The sequence below is a fragment of the Dermochelys coriacea genome, chromosome 2 (assembly GCF_009764565.3).
Source record: "Dermochelys coriacea isolate rDerCor1 chromosome 2, rDerCor1.pri.v4, whole genome shotgun sequence".
Classification (NCBI taxonomy): domain Eukaryota; kingdom Metazoa; phylum Chordata; order Testudines; family Dermochelyidae; genus Dermochelys; species Dermochelys coriacea.
In genome coordinates this window covers 138,245,905-138,266,677 of record NC_050069.1, presented here as the reverse complement: position 1 = coordinate 138,266,677, position 20,773 = coordinate 138,245,905, and the positions used below count along the sequence as shown (strand labels likewise).

The 20,773-nt window shown below is 42.4% G+C and overlaps 1 protein-coding gene and 1 long non-coding RNA gene across 3 annotated transcripts in view; one reads left to right on the top strand and one right to left on the bottom strand.

The window, feature by feature from the left end:
* Positions 1–10,282, bottom strand: part of LOC122458817 — a 32,248-nt gene extending 21,966 nt beyond the window's left edge. The window contains exons 1-2 of the long non-coding RNA XR_006279095.1: positions 10,150–10,282; positions 7,590–7,646 (exon numbers count right to left, since the gene is read on the bottom strand). This is a non-coding gene — a long non-coding RNA (uncharacterized LOC122458817). The remainder of the gene's footprint in view (positions 1–7,589; positions 7,647–10,149) is intronic.
* Positions 10,283–10,376: 94 nt separating this feature from the next.
* The window catches only part of OTULIN (OTU deubiquitinase with linear linkage specificity), a 54,572-nt gene continuing 44,175 nt past the window's right edge, over positions 10,377–20,773 (top strand). Inside the window, exons 1-2 of one of the 2 annotated variants that reach the window (XM_038389928.2) lie at positions 10,389–10,527; positions 18,381–18,611. In XM_038389928.2, the coding sequence (XP_038245856.1) occupies positions 10,511–10,527; positions 18,381–18,611 (248 nt within the window). In that variant the 5' untranslated portion in view covers positions 10,389–10,510. Of the gene's footprint in view, positions 10,528–18,380; positions 18,612–20,773 lie in introns of both variants that reach the window. The other variant, XM_043508454.1, reaches the window with a different exon arrangement.

Below are 20,773 nucleotides of genomic sequence, written 5' to 3'. Positions count from 1 at the left end.
TGCTCTGCTGTTCCCCCCCCCAAGGCCCCACCAATGCTCCAACCCAACCCCTGTGACTCTGCCCCCACTCTTCCCCAAGGCTCCACCCTCACTTCGCTCTTCCCTGAGACCTTTCCCACCACTTGCTCCTCTCCGCCTCCTCTGCCCCCATTTCTCTCTCTGGAGGGGAGGGGAGGGGCAGATGTGGGGAGGGCCCATGGTCCAGGCGCTGATAGCCCCACACTTCTAGGGAGCTTCAAGCACTCCTGCTCCCAAGGCGCAAAGGTGGCGGGCTGGCACACCTCCAAAGGGAGGTGACCTGCATCTGACATTTGCCCCCTGTACAGCCAGCCATTTTTATTTTGGGCAGACTTATAAAAGGGAACCTGCTCTGTCAGAGAGATGACACCAGGGGTTAGGGGAGAGCTCTGTGGAAAGCCCCAGACAGTGAAGGGGGCCCAGCAGAATTCATCTATTCAGATAGATCAGGGAAGTTGAGAGAGTTTGGGCCTAATGCTCTGAGTCAAGTGTAACAGGAGAAGGACCTGCAGAGAAAATGTAGGGGATCTAGAGGGGGCCCAGGGTCAGAGGGCATGCACTGTGATGAATTACTTCCAAAGGTCTGAGGCAGTGGTTTCACAATCAGAATGCCGTAATATGGTTTGAGATAAGAAAGTATATGGTTTTGTTTTTTAAATCCATCAATTACAAGCTTTGTGTAACTCAGTCAGAAGTGCCAGACACCAATAGCAGTTTCACAACAGTTAGAGGAATAAAGTGAAGGGAATGTGTAGATATAGAAGAGATAGGGAAGGAAAATATCTGTAGATTACGCAAGCCCAAAATAATAGCCTGAAGGCCTCCTGTCCGGTAGGTTCTACAGGAATTCTCCAGTATTCACAGGGGCAAAGATGTCAAAACTTGTGATTCTGGTGCTGCATACAAGAAAAACAAATTGGCAGGTTTTTTTTAAAAAGAAAAAAGCTAATATTTTCTTAAGCTCGAAAGGAAGAGGCAGCCATAACAGCAGCAGAAATGACCTCTGTGTACCATGCAGTAAGGCATCATTTAGCAATAATTTGTTTGACTGTGGAACAAGCTCTCATCCCAATTGTGGAATCATTTTCCAACCACTCAAAACATGTACAGTGCAGAAACAAAAGCAAAGTCACTGGATAAACATGGTTTGGCACCAAAATCCATACAGAGAATTATTCAATATCTGTCTAGAGATTATACCATTTTCTGCTTTATTTCAACAGATGCGTTAAACAAGGGCAATAGGAAAGAGACTGAAATCCAGGACCTCTATGGAGGCATTCTCAGAAATGCTTCCAGTTCCACGCGCAGGGCCAGGTAGGCAGGCAGAGCTTCAGAGTCTCAATGCGTTGATGAGACCATGGTTTGGATTTATTAGGAACTGGGGAACCTTTGGGATAGGGGGAGCCTATACAGGAAGGATGGGCTCCACCTAAACCAAAGTGGATCCAGGCTGCTGGCACTTAACATTAAAAAGGTTGCAGAGCAGTTTTTAAACTAAGAGATGAGGGAAAGGCAATTGCTGCAGAGGAGCACCTGGATCAGACAGAGACTTCTCTTAGAGGAGAGTCTATTGATAGAGATTCTCTAGGTTTTAGTCGGGAGGAGAGGATGGAAGAGGATGAAGTATGGGCCAGATCAGACGAGAAGCAGTCACATAAATAATCTGACCCATCCAAAAAGGGCAGACAAATAAATAGAGCCAAGTTTTTAAAGTGCTTGTACGCAAATGCTAGAAGTCTAAATAATAAGATGGGTGAACTAGAGTGCCTCGTGTTAAAGGAGGATATTGATATAATAGGCATCACAGAAACCTGGTGGACTGAGGACAATCAATGAGAGACAGTCATTCTGGGGTACAAAATATATCGGAAGGACAGAACAGGTCACGGTGGGGGTGGGGGGAGTGGCACTATAGGTGAAAGAAAATGTAGAATCAAATGAAATAAAAATCTTAAATGAGTCCACATGTTCTATAGAATCTCTATGGATAGTAATTCCATGCTCTAATAAGAATGTAACAGTAGGGATCTATTATCGACCACCTGACCAGGACAGTGGTAGTGACGATGAAATGCTAATAGAGATTAGAGAGGCTATCAAAATAAAAAAACTCAATATTAGTGGGGAATTTCAATTATCCCCATATTGACTGGGGTACATGTCACCTCAGGACGAAATGCTGAAAAAAAATGTCTAGATACTTTAAATGACTGCTTCTTGGAGCAGCTGGTACAGGAACCCACAAGGGGAGAGGCAACCCTCGATCTAGTCCTGAGTGGAGCTCAGGATCTCGTCCAAGAGGTAACTAAAAGAGGACCGCTTGGAAATAGTGACCATAATATAATAACATTTAACATTCCTGTGGTGGAAAGAACACCTCAACAGCCCAACACTGCGGCATTTAATTTCAGAAAGGGGAACTACACAAAAATGGGGAGGTTAGTTAAACAGAAATTAAAAGATACAGTGACTAGTGTGATATCCCTGCAAGCTGCATGGACACTTTTCAAAGACACCATAATAGAGGCTCAACTGAAATGTATACCCCAAATTAAAAAACACAGTAAAAGAACTAAAAAAGAGCCACCATGGCTTAACAACCATGTAAAAGAAGCAGTGAGAGATAAAAAGGCTTCTTTTAAAAAGTGGAAGTCAGATCCTCGTGAGGTAAATAGAAAGGAGCATAAACACTGCCAAATTAAATGTAAAAATGTAATAAAAAAGCCAAAAAGGAGTTTGAAGAACAGCTAGCCAAAAACTCAAAAGGTGGTAATAAAATGTTTTTAAAGTACATCAGAAGTAGGAAGCCTGCTAAACAACCAGTGGGCCCCTGAACTATCGAGATACAAAAGGAGCACTTAAAGATGATGAAGTCATCACAGAGAAACTAAATGAATTCTTTGCTTCAGTCTTCACGGCTGAGGATGTTAGGGAGATTACCAAACCTGAACTGTCTTTTGTAGGTGACAAATCAGAGGAATTGTCACAGATTGAAGTGTCACTAGAGGAGGTTTTGGAATGAATTGAGAAACTTAACAGTAACAAGTCACTGGGACCAGATGGCATTCACCCAAGAGTTCTGAAATGTGAAACTGCGGAACTATTAACTATGGTTTGTAACCTGTCCTTTAAATCAGCTACTGTACCCAATGACTGGAAGATAGCTAATGTAACACCAATATTTAAAAAGAGCTCTAGAGGTGATCCTGGCAATTACAGACCGGTAAGTCTAACGTCAGTACCAGGTAAATTAGTTGAAACAATAGTAAAGAATAAAATTGTCAGACACATGGAAGAACATAAATTGTTGCGCAAAAGTCAACATGGTTTCTGGTAAAGGGAAATCATATCTTACTAATTTATTTGAGTTCTTTGAGGGGGTCAACAAACATGTGGACAAGGGGGATCCAGTGGACATAGTGTACTTAAATTTCCAGAAAGAAAAGGAGTACTTGTGGCATCTTAGAGACTAACAAATTTATTAGAGCATAAGCTTTCGTGAGCTACAGCTCACTTCATCGGATGCTTCCAGAAAGCCTTTGACAAGGTTCCTCACCAAAGGCTCTTATGTAAATTAAGTTGTCATGGGATAAGAGGGAAGATCCTTTCATTGATTGAGAACTGGTTAAAAGACAGGGAACAAAGGTAGGAATAAATGGTAAATTTTCAGAATGGAGAGGGGTAACTAGTGATGTTCCCCAAGGATCAGTCCTAGGGCCAATCCTATTCAACTTATTCATAAATGATCTGGAGAAAGGGGTAAACAGTGAGGTGGCAAAGTTTGCAGATGATACTAAACTGCTCAAGATAGTTAAGACCAAAGCAGACTGTGAAGAATTTTAAAAAGAAGTTTAATGTGGATAAATGTAAAGTAATGCACATTGGAAAAAATAACTCCAACTATACATACAATATGATGGGGCTAATTTAGCTACAAGTAATCAGGAGAAAGATCTGGGGACTGATCATGGATAGTTCTCTATAGATGTCCACTCAGTGTGCAGTGGCAGTCAAAAAAGCAAAAGGGATGTTAGAATCATTTAAAAAAGGGATAGAGAATAAGACGGAGAATATCTTATTGTCCTTATATCAATCTATTGTACACCCCACATCTTGAATACTGCATATAGATGTGGTCCCCTCATCTTAAAAAAAGATATACTGGCATTAAAAAAGGTTCAGAAAAGGGCAACTAAAATGATTAGGGGTTTGGAACGGGTCCCATATGAGGAGAGAGTAAAGAGGCTAGGACTTTTCAGCTTGGGAAAGAGAAGACTAAGGGGGGATATGATAGAGGTATATAAAATCATGAGTGTTATGGAGAAAGTGAATAAGTAAAAGTTATTTACTTGTTCCCATAATATAAGAACTAGAGGCCACCAAATGAAATTAATGGGTAGCAGGTTTAAAACAAATAAAAGGAAGTTCTTCTTCACTCACCGTACAGTCAACCTGTGGAACTCTTTGCCTGAGGAGATTGTGAAGGCTAGGACTATAAGAGGGTTTAAAAGAGAACTGGATAAATTCATGGAGGTTAAGTCCATTAATGGCTATTAGCCAGGATGGGTAAGGAATGGTGTCCCTAGCCTCTGTTTGTCAGAGGGTGGTGATGGATGGCAGGAGAGAGATCACTTGATCATTACCTGTTAGATTCACTCTCTCTGGGGCATCTGGCATTGGCCACTGTCGGTAGACAGGATCCTGGGCTGGATGGACCTTTGGTCTGACCCAGTATGGCCATTCTTATGTTCTTAAATTGTTTCTTTCTGCATTACATCCTTTAACCTTTGAACTTCACCCTATTGATAAGTTACTCAATTTTGTAAAGGAGTGCTATGAATTGTAGCAGAGCATTCCAGACACTGGCAACAATTCATTGCTATTTCATCACCGAAATGAAGCAGTATTTCTGCATATTCTGCAGTCATAATGAATAGTTCTTTCCACAATTTACAGTCTACTTAACAGTGCTTGAAAGCAGAAAATGAGCATATACTTAAAGTAAATGGCCCTGTGTATATTATCCATAGTATACTTGGTTTGTGTAGGGCATAGCTAACTATGAAAGCCTGATTATGAAAATCTATGATCTTTTAGCACCCTTCCCCAGTGTTACTTCAATAAAGCTGGGGGCTGCTGCCACTTAAATCTATCCGTGTCTGTCTTCATTCACCTACGTGTCCTGATCTTCACTTTCAAAGCCCAGTGCTATATCTGGATCCAGACTTGATACCTGGAGTTTGACAAAGGTAGTGAGCAGAAGAGAATACCTCACAGAAATTAACACACTCCTTATATCAAGAAAGTCAACCAATAGACTGTATTCCAAAAGATGGCCAAGGATTTAGGTGCTGGTTCAGGAAGCAAGAGATCGGACCAAATTCAGTAAAGGTGAAATACACATTATCAGTCTTTCACGTAGGAAGCTTAGTAAGGGAATTAAGCCTGTTTGGTTTCCTGTGCTGTCCTTATGAAATTCATAACTTTATGGAATGGGCCTTGATTTGGAAGAACGGGTTGCATCATGCTGCATGGTATTTGGATAATTATTTTGTTTGCAGGTCGGGCCAATGTGGTATTGGAATATGTGGGATTTTAGAAAGTGCTGATGGTTAAGTTACAGGGGAAATATGGAACCTCCAGTATCCAAATTGCCATAGCTGGGCATTCATATGGACACCTAGTGTGATATTTCCCAGCTACCTAGGGAGAAGGTGGTATAACCCAGATTTCTAGTCACCTCATCCCTGGATCTAAATCGGGGTTCCCAAACTTTTTGCTGGCACAACCCCATTTTAATTATTTGCTGCCAGAATCCCAGACAGCGTGGAGGCTGCCATTTTGAAGAGCAAAATAGCATCCTATGCATAGCGTGATCTCACATGCCCCATAAGTGTGAGATCATGCTGCACGAAGGATGCCATTTTGTAGCATGAAATGGCATCCTCCACACAGTTTGATCTCATACTACTAAGTCACACTGTGTGGAGGATGCACCATATGTGCGAGGTCATGCTGTGCAGAGCAAAATGGCATCCTCCGCATGCTAAGGATCACTGGACCCCCTCTGCTGCTGATGCAGTCCCAAACAGTTTGGGAACAGCTGCTCTAAATAATGCTGGAGTAGAGACTTGTATAAGCCACCTCTCTTTGCTAGAGGACCCATGGAAAGGATGGGTGGGTCCAGGGTCTTCAGAGTGCCATTTAAAGTGGAGGAGACCATAGATTTGCCCCTTTCTCACCTGACCTTCCTCTTCCCCTCTTAGCTGTCCCCTCACCTGCAGCCAACTCCCCTCCCCATGAGATTGACAGGTAGCTGACGAGAGAGTAGAAAAACTGGCCAGGCCAGTCAGAAACCAGCTGGGTGACAACTCTATTTTCCATGTACCTGCTTAAAAGTGGTCAGGCCATGACCCTGGTTTGCTGCCCTCCACCCCTTTCCTCTCTTGGCTCCACAGTCTCTGGGTGGGTCAAGAAGGATATGAGGCTACTCCTTTGTTTCCATTTTAAACAACCGTACGGGTTGGAAGATGTGGAGAGAAGCTGATGAAAGGAAATCTGGGTAGAGGAGGTGCATTGTGCCCACACCCACACAACCCAGTAGTGCAGGGATCTGGGCATATTAACTATACTTTCTGAGTTGTTGTTCTGGTGTGTTTGTTTGTCATTACTGGTTCCATTTGTTGTCTGTAACATATTTATCCTATTTTTCATTCTCCCCATGCTTTCCTTAAATAAAGTGCCTCCTCCTTTAAAAAGCAAACTGCATATTGAGTTTTATCATGGTTTTGCACCTGTTGTAGGTATCATTTGTTTCTTGGAATTTACAAGTAACGGGCCCACTTACCCAGAAATCAGTTACACGAAGGGTCCCAGTAGCAACTTTGTGTCTAGGGGGTCACTACAGTGGAAAATCTGCAAAAATTAATTTTTGGGTGCACTCTGGGCTAAGAACATTAGCCAATTAGAAGCCCTTATTTGACATTTGAATTTTGCCTGTTGTGTGGTGCCCCCTGGTCACAGCCTTTGGTTTCCAGTTTGAGGCAGAGTAATGTACCTGCTCTGCTTCACTAGAGTCACTAAGGAAATGAGGAAGTACTTAGGAACGCAGAAACTGTTTATGTGGGCTTAATAGGATATCTTCGGGAAGAACCAAACTGAATTGACTTGCGTGTTGAATTTCACAGTGAACAGTGCATGTAGTGATGGTGCTTAGAGTGGGCCTGGCAAGGGCTGATAAAGGATATTGGATTCTTTAATTTTTCCCTATCTTGTTGCAATCACAATCACTGCCCACATCTTCCAGATTAGAGATTCTTTTTTGGTGTAACAGTTAGGCTGTGGTCCACATTGGCAGTAGCCCGACAGTGATATCCTATGCAGTAATTCAGCTTGTGGGCAGATTTCAAAGCTTAAAGCTTACTATTTATTTCTCTTTGAATCCTCTGTGCCAGTCCAGATACTTGGGAATAGATCGTCCCTGCCAGCAGATGAAGACAATATACAAAATGCTTTCAGCTATGTAATCCCCCACCCCCACCCTGTATTTAATGGGCTTGCCATTTTACAAAGCTCCAGCGCTGCTGTCTCCAGAAGGTGGAGATCCCATACTTTTGTTGGCTGACCTAGAGATTGGAGAGAAAAGAAAGGCCTATGACTCGAAAACTCCTTTTAGAACTGGGACACCCTCAGTCTTCTCATCCGGTGGGCTGCTTGTTGAAGGATTCAGCACATCTGACTCCCACAGGACCCACAGTGAATCCCAGAGGATGCTGGGACAGCTGCACCTGGCAACTGCAAGAAACTGCCAGGTGATCATCCTCCTTAGTGTACAAAGGATCATGCTCATGAAGTAAGGGGCAATATAGGGGACAAAGCACAACCTGCCCAAATCTGCTTAACAGCCTAAAAGTTTGGGCAGGAAGCAAGGCAGGGCAGTACCCTCAGCACTCTGCTGAGCTAACTAGCAAGTGTGGGGAAACCCTGAGTCCAATGGAGGCCTCAGACCATAGGGATTCCCTCCTTCTCTCTGTGAAATAGGCTGCCTTCCTTCAGAGGCTGAAAGTGCCCATCCCTTTCCTCTGCTGCTCAGGAAGTCTCCAGGCTTTGTTACTCTATGATGTCCCAGTCTCCACAGGGCAGAGAGGCTTTCTCTGGCTCTTCTCCAGCTTGCGATTGCCACTATCACCACTCCCCCACCCCTACCAGTGCTCAGGGATGGGGCACAACATTAATATTCTGTGGCAACTGCCATTAGGGTTGGAAGGGCAAAGTTAGTGAGCAGCAAATCTCCACACACTAGCCTTTGGCTAGGACTACTCGTTCCCAACTTCTGGCTGTGACCACTGCTCCCCGCCTCTCAGAGCTAAGCCAAGCCCCCGCTACTTCCTCCTTTCCTCAGCCAGGCCGCATCCTAGCTGGGAAAATTCCTTCCCAACTCCTTTCAAAGTAGGACGACTGTACGTCCTGTTCTGGCCGGGACAGTCCCCTTTTTAAGCTCTGTCCCTGCCATAGCGACTTTTCTTTTTCTTTTTTTTTGTTACAAAAAAGGGCATTTGTCAAAACTGATCAGTTGGCAAAAGCAAACAAACAAATGCCCAGTTTACCAAAAAAAGTAGGGTGCGCCTCCCCTGGGGGGGCATGGAGGAATGTTGGGAGGTGGTGATGAGAGGTGCTGGGCAGCAGGGCTTGGGGATCAGTCGCAGCCCCAGGAAGCATGGGGCGCAGCCCCAGGAAGCATGGGGCTCAGCCCCAGAGCTTGGGGGGTCAGCCCCAGCCGCGGTCGGCGTAGAGGTTGAGGGGGGCGGGATCAGCCCCAGCTTCACGCAGCGTGGAACTTGAGGGGGAGGGCATCAGTCCCAGCTCCAGCCACTGCCACTGGCAGCATGGGGCATGGAGCTCGGGGGGGTCACCCCAGCCACAGGCAGCACAGGGCTCCAGTGCTCAGCCTGAACCCCAGCTGTGGGTGGCATGGGGCACACAGCTCGGGGCGGGGCTCAGCCCCAGGCAGCGCAGAGCTTGGGAGGGTATAGGTGCTGGAACTAGGGGTGTGGGGCATAGGTGCTCCCCTGGCTTTAAGTGGTTTCCATTGTTTACAGTTTTCATTGGCGCTCTCAGCATCCCCACTATACAAATTGTTCTAGCACTCCTGCGGTGGGGGCGGTCAGCCCCATCCGCAGGTGGCGTGGAGCTCCGGGAGGGTGTGTCAACCCGGCCATGGGCGGCATGGGGCGCAGAGCTCAGCCCCAGCCCTGGGCAGTGGGGGGATGGTGGTTCTGGTGAGTCCTGTGGGGTGGCTCAGACTCAGGCGAGCCCCGACTGACCCATTTTTACTTTAGAAAATATGGTCACCCTACTTCAAAGCCTTCAGACTAGAGGTTATGTGAGTCATGCATGGGTAATAACTTTCTTGCATGAGTGCTAGTATATGTAAAAACATAGCCAAGATGATTTCTATTTCACACTTCAGTGTTTTAATCTAGTCTTGCAGTTTAACACACTCTCTTCCTTAGGCAACTGCATTTTCTATAATCTCTCAGTGAAACATTTAACTTTGGCACAGGAAGTGTTTAAAAATGATCCCCTTTTGAAATTCCAACGGAAAGGTTATGGTGCTTAGCAAGGTTTTGGGGGAAGGCAGGAATGGTTGTAGGACAAAGGCAGGAAAGTCCCTCTGCCAAAAGTATATGTTGTGTGAGAAAATCAGTTTGATTTGTGAGTTAATACAGACAGAGAAAATTAGCATTAAACCTACCTAGTAATTCTTTAGATTTGACGAGTGACAAGCTGTGTTTTACATAACAAAATAAAGGTTGAACTACTAAACCAATTAAAAACAAGACATATAACAAGCATGCATTTTTAAATGTTTAATGTAGCGCTAATTCTAGGAGAAATACCTAACAAGCACACCACAAACACTTTGGGCCAAATGGATTCATTTCTGGAAGATTACAATAGTCGCCTTGAGCTTGTCTTTTCAGTACTTTTGCCATCAGTCAATTAAATTAACTTAGAGTGACTAAGTTGCTCTACCTTGTGAGCTTTTTCTAAAATACCCGTGGCGGGCGTTTGGAAAGGGTAGTGAAGTACAGGAGGTGGGGATTTACATCTCCACTTGAAGCCTACCTTGTCAGTGGGAAACAGGGTGACTGCAGCACAGATGGAGGCGGGTGTGTGATCTGTGCGTGGCTGTCAGGAGCAAAGGTTTAACTAGTTATTTTTGGAGTGTATCGTACCGATGAGAAGCTTACACAACAACAGACCCCCCCGCGTCATGTCAAAGATCATTGCATGGGCAGGCGGTGAAGTATCGCCCGTCGCAGGAGAGGAAAAAGCGAAAGCGAAAGCGACTGCATGGAAACTAGCAGGAATCTAAGCACCCAGACAAGACAAAGCGTGAAGAAAGAGATGGTCCTGTTTATAACCGACATGGTGATTTAGGTTGAAAAATGGAGGTAATCGCAAGCCGGAACAGCAAGGAAGGCCGATGGACACCCAAATAAGGTACAAAACGGCCTCTGTTTTAATACTCGATAAGGGGAGAGATCAAAATCTGCAACCGTTTTTGTCTGAGAATTCAGGTTGGACTCAGGAAGACGGTAAGAAGGAAGTGGGACTGTATTACCCAGGATGGGAGCAGAGATCTACATAAATCGGAGTCAGCTAGCAGCTAGCCCTTCGCAGCAGTTTGATTTAAGTATAAGGGAGAGTTTTATACTTTTAAAAAGCAACCAATTTTAGTCTCAACTATTAAGAAATAGATTGGATAGCCTAATCATGAGGGTCTGTGTTTGGCGCTGCAGTCCCTTGTCTGAGCAAACGAAGATATGTTGGGAGGGATGAAACGAGCAAATATTTATTATGATGCCAAGGTGGGGGTTTTTTAATTCCAAATTTACTACACCCTCAGGATAAGGAGCCAAGAATGTCTACGAAATATTTTACTAAAGACGCTTATCTGCCAGTTTTTTGAAGGAACCATTGGATTTAGAGAGATCAAGGGAAGTAGATGAGAAGTAATTATTGAAGAGAAGTGTACAACTTTTTTTTTTTTTGGTGGTGGTGGGGGGAGTCTGTATTTCCCTCTGAGAGCCAAAGTGCCCTCTAATTTTTGACTGGCCATGGGCGCAAAACATTTCTTCTGTGCAAATTTTTGACAGGCCGTGTGCGCAAAAAAAATTCTGTGCACATTTTTGTGCTTCTGTGCAAATTTTTATGCGCTCGGTGTTTTGTCGTGTGTGCGGGGTTTAGGATCTGTGTGCGGGCGCACATGCGCACAGCTTAGAGGGAACAGTGCGGAGAGCTCTTCTTCTGTTTTAGTATCAATTAATGCTAACCATGGCTTTTTATTGGGCCCTTTCTAGTTTCACTCTCTCTCCTGCAAGTGATTGTGGGTCTGTTTGGGAGTGAGGCTGGAGCTGAGTTGCGCTGCTGTTGCTACTTTCTCTTTGTTTGATGTAAGGTTTGGGTTTTTTTGTTTTGTTTAGGATTGGTGTTGGTTGTGGGTGTAGTTTTGGCCTTGCAGGCCAGCCTTGCTGGCACTCCTTTGACTCCCCAGCCGTGGCATGCAGACACCACCCATTCTCACAGGTGGTAAGGTTCTTGATCTATGGTGATGATTTGCAGAGCTCACCTTCAAAAATCTGCTTCCATGAAGGAGGATGCCCTGGCGAGAGGAAAGCAGATCACTTGTAAGAATCTAATGTATGCCTCCTGCATGAGCAAAGCAGTTTGTTAGCACACTGAGCCTTGTTAATCTGGTTGCTGTGTGATGGATACCAGTGCGTCCTTGTTCTGCCTCCCTCTGTGTTAGCTATTAGCATTGCCATTTCTCATGTGCTCCCTTTCATAGGGAATTGAGCTGCTGACCAGAGATTTTACAAGATATGGTTAGGTCACTAGTCCCATTAGAAGAATCCCTTCTAATATATAAAGCCCCAGCAGCTCAGCAGGTCCTGTCCTTTCATAGAGAGGTTATCAAATACTGCCTCTAAATCTTTGGAAGGTTCCCTGAAGTATAGAATTGGTGATTGATGATATTTTGTCTGTGGCTGAGGTTTTGGCTTGCTTCTAAGTGGGAGCCTGACACGTTTCATCAAGCAGCCTTCTGAGAAGAACCAAGCAGCCTCTAGGAAGAATGCACCTGGGACTGAGGTCGCATCTATGAAAGGCTCTGGGCACATCTGTGAGTCATCTGAATGAAGTCCCACAGTGAATAGAAATACTAACAGCAGAGGGAACCCTATGCTTTGAAGGTGCTGCAAAGTGATCACTTTAGTCTCTGGCGTTGGGGAGCACAGTGTTCTATGAGCAAACCTAGCACATTCTGAGTGGGCTGCTGAGGGCAGTGGGTGTGGGGATTTTCCAGCAGCCACTATCATCCTCCCAGTCCTTACAGCCTCCCCCCCGTTAGTCACTTTGCAGCTACCTCCCTTAATGTCTCACCCTGAGACGTGGTGACTGTGGGTCTGGGACCAATGGGGATGATGACCTCATGGACCATCTGGTCCTGAACTCAAGATGCCATTAGCAGTTTGCTTGATGAGAGCAAGGGTTAACATGGGTGGACATGAAGGGTATGTTTTCTAAACCTAACCTGATTTTATTGTCTGCTGGGTATACTGTGAGACATGTTCTGTCTGAGTTTGACAGGACAAAAAGTGATGACCTAAGTGCATGTTCCCTTACTCAGTAGTAATGCCAGGGGCTAGTGATCATGTGGTTTATTTCCTTTTTAAACCCTCCCTGTAGAGAGCATGGAAAGTAACATTATAGCAGGTTAAAAACAAACCAATCATCCTTACTTCAATGACATGAATGGGGCATCTGCTTGATTGTGTTCTCTGTTTCTATCTATTTTATTTCCTCTCCCTCATTGTAGGAATTTTACATTTTATACCAACCAATCTTCTATTTATTATTTCTTCATTTCTATGTTTGCTTCTCCTCCTGCTTTTGTGTTACATGGAAATGTGTTGCGGTCCACTGGGGGAAGTTTGAAACATGTTATATTTAACACAGGGGTGAAGAGGGCTTGAACTGAAAGCTCTCGAAGAGAGGCAGGTGGTAGTGTCCGGGATCACTAGATAGCATGTTGTATTTTTGAGAATACTTCCCATGAGCAGAAGTAATCAGTTTTTCAGATTTTCATTTTGTTTAGATTATAACAGTAGTCAACATGCTCTCTTTATCTGTCCAGTTCTTACCCTCTTCTTTCAGAGCATGAGAATCCTGGCCGGGTATGGTCTTCTGTGGAAATAATATGTGAAGAGGCTGTAGGGAGAAAGACATTTCACTCCACCCACTCCTCTAACACAGGCTGTAACTCATCTCTCAGCATGCAGCTGCCAATAAGCCTGAAGGATGCCAGAGCCGCCCAAAAAGCATGGCTATCAAATTTGCCGAATTATGCAATCCAGCTGCAATATCTCTCTCTCTCTCTCTCTCTCTCACACACACACACACACACACACACACACACACACACACACACACACTCTCTGTGGTTGCACTAGCCATGTTTTGGGGACCATAGATATGACAAGAAGGACCCAACCAGGGAAAACACAGTCCGTGGCCACCCACTGATTTGGACTTTGAAGCCAAAATGAAATTTTTTGGAGAGATTTAGTTTATGTAGGGGCAGAGAAGATTAATTTCATCTCTTCAAAGAAGGAATTAGGTAAACTCTACCATATATAAAATAAATAATTACACATTTATAATTGGTAGAACATCTGCCATACAAATTTGATCACAAAACACTTCATAGAATTTTCATAAATGGTCCCACTTTAGAATAATAGATAATAGTGGGGGAAAGAATTTGCATAATATATAGCAAGGGAAAACAGATACTTGTAGCTAAGATTTGAAATGATTGCAAGCTGATGAAGGAGAGAGACACAGGAAGGCTTTTTTGATGGCAGGAGCAGCAGAAGTAACCTCACTTGCACGGAGAGAGGCAAAAAATGGAGGATCAGAGAAGTCTGGTGAACTACTGATGGGCACAGTCTGAAAGAAACCATGTTAAGTGAAATCCTGAAGATGTACAGCCTGCTAGGTTAGATGCTAATACTAAAGTAGGCAGGGTGGAGAACTAAGGGTTAGTCAGATTACTTAGAGCTCCTAGAACTGCATTATCAAATTCCTCCTACAAGAACATAAGAATGGCCATATTGGGTCAGACCAAAGGTCCATCTAGCTCAGTATCCTGTCTTCCAACAGTGGCCAAGGCCAGGTGCCCCCGAGGGAATGAACAGAACAGGTAATCATCAAGTTATCCATCCCCTGTCGCCCATAAAGATAGATTATTGCAATTGTTTAAACTATTTCTTGGTGAGAAATGTCCACTCTTTCACATTTCATTGCCCATCCATAATTTCCACCAAGGAAGTTCAGAATATTAAATAGCAAATTGTCAGCGTGTGTAGAAAGTACTATACATCTTTAGCACAAAAAGTGGAAGGCAAATCTTTCTGGAAACAGATCTGCAAATTCTGTCAAACTGAAAAATAAAAAGGGAAAAAAAGTTTGTATAAATCACAAAAACATATAATGTATCTTGTATTGCACACTTTGTATCAGTTGGTGGGTATTTCCCATCTATTTTCTCTCAAGGGCATTCCCCAGTAGTCATAAGCAGAATTAGTCACTCCTGGAGCTTCAAACTGTGCTCCACAAGACTTTAAAGCAACTTTTAAGTAGTGTACAGGAGCCAGTTCAATGAGGAAGAAAAAAATCTGATAAGCCGTGAGATGGATTAAATAAGGTAAAATTAAATAATCAGAACTACTAGTTTCTTTGCTGGGTGTCATTTTAAATGAAAGCTCAGGCCTGTGTGTCCACTAAGCAGAAACTGACAAGTACAGGATGCTGACTCAGTGAAGCTATTGTGGTTTTATTTTGTTTATGAGAGAGCATCAGAGATACAAAATTAGCCACAGTATTTATTCTGTTGAATTTTGCATTGTGTAGCACTGCATGTGTAAATTTCTTAAACTTTAAAATGGTGCTAAAGCCGTTCAATGAGTGTGTGAGCCAATCCCTCTCCCTTAACTTTTACTAAAATCAAATGAGTCATTGCAACTAACACCCAATTTGTTCTGTCTATTCTACATAGATATTCAAGCTTCCATGGAAATGTTCACAAGAGAAATGGCTTGTCTGTGGGTCATTGGCCAAAATTGAGCTCTCCCCACAAAAATGTCTAGTGCTAGCTGCTGCCTTTCATCCATCAGCTGTCTGCATGTCAGTGGCACTGTATGTATATAAAGCTTGAGTTGAGACAGTCAAGATCTCTGAGATAAAGCATCGTGCTTCCCTACAACTGTACCAGTTAGCTAGAAAACCAAGATTTAAGCAGTTGCGAGCACTTGGGCAAAAATATTTTATCACAGTATTTATTTCAGTTCTCATATCACTGATTTCTTCTTTCTCTCTTCCTCTTCCTAATTGTGTGTGGATTTTCTTTTTTTAATGTATGCTGTGGTATGTACTTTTATTAGTGACGGCAAGGTCGAATAAGTGTGCCTTGCACTTGGAATGGAAGATGGTGAAGCTTAAAATAGTACATAGATTCTGCCAGTATTCATTCCAGTCTTGGATTAGCCTTCAAGAAAACTGTCTCCTGCATAAAATAATTATTTTTCCAGTACACAGTTCCATTGCATCAGAGGAGCAAGGTTATAATGGTCCTCCTCCGGGTGTTTTAGATGATTTTTTTAGTATTGTAGACCCAAATCCTTAAGCATTTTGAAGGTAAGTGCTGAAATCTTCAACTAGATAGGATATTCTTTGGCTAGCCAATGTAGTGATTTGAAGATATCTTTCAAGTTTGCACACAGTATTAGTTGTACTTTCCTGTGGGCTACTGTTTTATGCCAAAGTAGGCTATGTTGCTGTAGTCCAGTTGGGAGGTAACAAAGGCATATATTATTACCAAGGCCAAATCATCCATCAGTGTGGGGGCCAGACTCTCATTCAGCTGTAAATGGTGGAATCCTAGGAAAAACGTAGGGCTGGAAGGGACCTCCAGAGGTCATCAAGCCCAATCCTCTGGGCTGAGGCAGAACCAAATAAACCTAGATCATCCCTGACAGATGTTTGTCTAACCTGTTCCTAAAAACCTCCAATGATGAGGATTCCACAACCTCTCTTGGAAGTCTGTTACAGAGCTTCATTACCCTTATCATTAGAAAGTTTTCCTAATATGTAACCTAAATCTCCCTTGCTGCAGATAAAGCCCATTGCTTCTTGTCCTACCTTCAGTGGACACAGAGAATAATTACAGGTTTCAGAGTAGCAGCCGTGTTAGTCTGTATTCGCAAAAAGAAAAGGAGTACTTGTGGCACCTTAGAGACTAACAAATTTATTAGAGCATAAGCTTTCGTGTAGCTCACGAAAGCTTATGCTCTAATAAATTTGTTAGTCTCTAAGGTGCCACAAGTACTCCTTTTCTTTTAGAGAATAATTGATTCTCATTGTTTTTACAGTATCCCTTAACATATATGGAGACTGTTATCAAGTCCCCCGCCAGTCTTCTTTTCTCAAGAATAAACATGCCCAGTTTTGTAAATCTTTCCTCCTTGGTCCGGTTTTCTAAAGCTTTTATCATTTTTGTTGCTACCCTCTGGACTCTCTCCAGTTTGTCCATGTTTTTGAAAGTGTGGTGCCCAGAACTGGACCCAGTACTCCAGCTAAGGCCTCACCAGTGCTGAATGGAGCAGGACAATTACCTCCCACATCTTACGTGTGGCACTCTTGTTAATATACCCCACAATATTAGACTTTTTTCCACAGCTTGCATCACATTGTTGACTCATATTCAGTTTGTTATCCACTGTAAATCTGAAATCCTTTTCAGCAGTGCTACCATCTAGCCAGTTATTCCCCATTTTGTAGTTGTGCATTTGATTTTTCCCTGACATTGGCCACTCTCAGAAATCCCAGAGATTCTCCGCACCCAAAAGAGCAGTGTTCCCTAATTTTACCTTTAACCACCGCTCAGATAAAACTACACAGCACTTGTAATTCAACGAAAAAAGGTTTATTTAAGAACGAATAGAGATTCCACTAGGAACACCAGAGAATGATGGAAACAAATGATTATAATACAAAACAAAATCATAAAACATGAACTAGGGCCTACTCTTTAAAAGTTTCCTTTTCTATCTAATAAAGTAGATTTCAGTCTGTTGCAGATCTGGCTGGCTTCCCAGGAACCAGGATCCAAACTTTCATGAAAGTTGCTTAACAAAATGAATGGATACTGTGCTTAATTATCTATGAGATGACAACTCCAAATGTGGAATTACAATTCCACACATTTAGTTTTAAACAATTTTATTCTTTCCTTTTTTATTTGTTCTGCATGGTTTTTTTTAAGAGTGTTTTTTGCATTTATTCATTCGATTTTAAGGGTAAATGAAATAGTGTATTTGGTTTATTATTCAGTTATTGCAGACATGGTGAATTTGTACAAGAATAGTGCTGTCTTAAATATCATTCCAATAGTGATCCGTGACCAATAATAAACACTGAATTGTCAAATGGCGATTTTTCAGATCTTTGGTGTGCTAGTTAATGAGATAACTAGCAAGTGAAAAAGATTACCGCACACATTGTGTATAGGGTTGCCAACTCTGATTGAAGCTATTCCAGGAGATTTTTTTTGCTCCCAACATGACATAATGTCACTTTCTTAAAATATCCTATTAAAATCTCCTGGATTGCTTTCGATAGTCAACAGGAGATTGATGCCAATTCCGGGAGACTCCCAGCCAATCCTGGAGGGTTGGCAACCCTAATTGTATATGTGGCATGTTCACGACAATAGTGTATGGCAGTCTAATCAATGCAACCACTAACAGCATTAGATTGACTTACATTTCAGAATTTGTGAAGGAAGAACTTGAGTTGATTAAACACAATCAGTGCCTTGTGAAGGCCTGGGTGTCATGTGGGGATAATTCCATAAAGAATGAGCAAAAAATTTGCAGATACAATCTTTCATGGTAACCAGGTCTCAATATACTAGATTCTATCAGTGACAATATAGCAATATATTACTAGTGTAAAAAAAAAAAAAAGTATATTCTTCTCTTTTACCAGTAAGAAGAATTACCTAGCTTGCATCATCCTGCAGATTTTAAAGCCCTACTTATTAATGAGATACTCAATATTACATTTGGACAGCTGTCAACAACTTAGCCTGTACTCCTCCTACATGTGTGTTACTGTTAAAATGCTGGTAATAGAATGGCAATAAAGACTACTTCTTAAGAAAATAATTAAAATCTTAGAAGCTGTTGACTTCGATAATGCTAATGGCATTGAAATATAAATGTTATTTATAGAAACATGGGAAACACTTGGCCAAGATGGGATGGCTGCCAGAGAAAGAGTAACCCAGAAGTAGCGAATGGTGAACAGAAACCCACGTTAAAACAAAGGACTAGGTCAAACAGTTGTTCAAACCAAGAAGTTCCACAGGAGAGCAATCTACAATCATGCAAAGGGGAAGCAAACAGAGATTTAATCCAGGAAAAGCAAGATGATAACATTTCTGAAGACTCTGACAAATTAAGGTAACGTTTTGGGTTTTGTTTTATATGTTTCTGATGGCATTGCCTTCTATTTGAATGTCTCAGTATATTCAAAGCATTTTTAAAAATGAATATTAAAAAATAACCCAGCACCCTGTATTTGTCTAAACAGATAAGCACCTTACTATTTTACAGAGGATAGTGCCATCCCAGGTCACTTTGACTTCAGATATCCTTATACAAGTGTCCTCTTTAAAAATTGGGAGCTAAATATGTGCTAAATGCTACTGTGTGCTAGATGTATACCCATTCTCTAGTTATTGAAGTTCTTTTCTCTTTTTCTATATGAGAACATTTTCAAACTATTTTATAAGTATTTACTCCTCTTTTTATTCTCACCTATATTATCTAGAAAAATTGTATCCCTTTGAGGGAAAAAGATACTGCATGAAGGCACAAGTCTTTATTCTTTTCTAACCACCAGTTTTCAACTTTGTGGGTGCTTGTGAATTTGATGCTTGTGAAAGGAATAGGATTTAAAATAGATCAGTACATAGAACTCATATAGCTGGAACAATGGCTATGCAAATGTAGATTTATCAGTGTTGCCCCCACCATAGGTGTTGGAACTAGGGATGTTAGGGGTGCTGCTGGATAATAATAATGGATATAACCCATTATATCCAGGATTTACAGTTTGGTTCAATGGCTCTCAGCACCCCGACTATAAAAATTGCTTCAGCACCCCTGCTACGCACTTCAATCCTAGTGAACTAAGTGGTCCAGCTCTAGTACTGAGAATAATGCACTATCTGACCCTTCGATCCTTGGCCTCTCAGCTTAAATTGCCAATGAGGATCCCAATTGTGATAGTTTTTATGATGCAAGCACCAGTTCATTAGGAACTAGACTAAGTCCATTAAGTCACTTTATATAGGTCACAGAGTAGCCATCAGGTTTCGGTCACTACCAAGGTTGGCTGCGTTTGAACTGGTGATCTATAAATGAAAGGTTTCATATCCTATGGCAAATCTGATCAAAATGTTTTTTTTTTTTTTTAGTTTTTCTCTCAAAACTTACATTTCTCACTTTTTGTCTATTCACACTGATTTCCTCAATTTTTCTTCTGTATTTAACAGTGTAGGCCCTGACTATATTCAAAAAATTTTTGAGCATAATCCTGACTTGTATTTGTAGTTTCAAAAAGTATTTATTTTATCAGTCTTTTTTTTCTATTTTTGACCTTCGTCCATGTGTCTTTTGTTTGTAATGTTATGAGTGTGGTCATTAGTGTTTTCGGTTTTATATTATACAGTCCTTGTGCAGGGTTCTCATTGTCTTAGCAGAAGAAACTCTTGGAGTACTATACTTACGAATGGATAGCTCATCTCAAAACATTTGAAACAATTTGCTCTAAAGTGAAAACCGTTACTTAGTTTTTTGTTTTTTCCTTTTCCTCCTCTGATTATTTTCTCCCTATATTTTAGTGTTTATTTCCCTTAGATTTCTTCAGCCTGTTTTTGCCCAGATTAATTCTACATTGCTATAGAAAAGAGTATCGGACTGTATATAGGCATTAACTCCTTTCAGGGGTTCTCAGGACAAATTTTTTGGTGGCCTCAGAGTGCAGCCATCAACTCTTGCTGGTGGCCGCTCTCACAGTTTTTCCTAAAATACTTAATTAGCTTTAGGAAAACCAAATAAATAGGCAAATATACATGTCCACATCATTGAAACTTACTTATTGCTAGCTAGCAAGTCTGTTGTGAAAAGTGATATTAACAAACATACAAGTATCACTTCACAGCAGATTTACTCAGCCCTGGCAAGCCTGGGTTCAAATTAAGCCCTGGATGGAGGGTCATGGAAGGCAGTGGGGGCCAGAGGAGATCGGGGCAGGGGGGTAGGCAATGCGGGGGCTGGAGCCTGAAGCCCTGCAGCCAGAGCAGAGATCACAAACTCAAATCACCATGAGGGCCACATGAGGACTAATACATTGGCCGGTAGGGAACTCACAGGCTGCCTGCTCCTACAGCACTGTGCCCCAGGTGACTCCAGAAGAGGGCAGGGCCCAACCCCTGCTGTTGGCTCCAGCAACCAACACCAAGGTAGTGCATCCAGGAGCACTGGAGAGGAGGAGGGGGCACTGCTTTGCCCTCTTCCCCCACCCTTTCATCACTGCCCAGGAGGATGTGGCTGCAAGA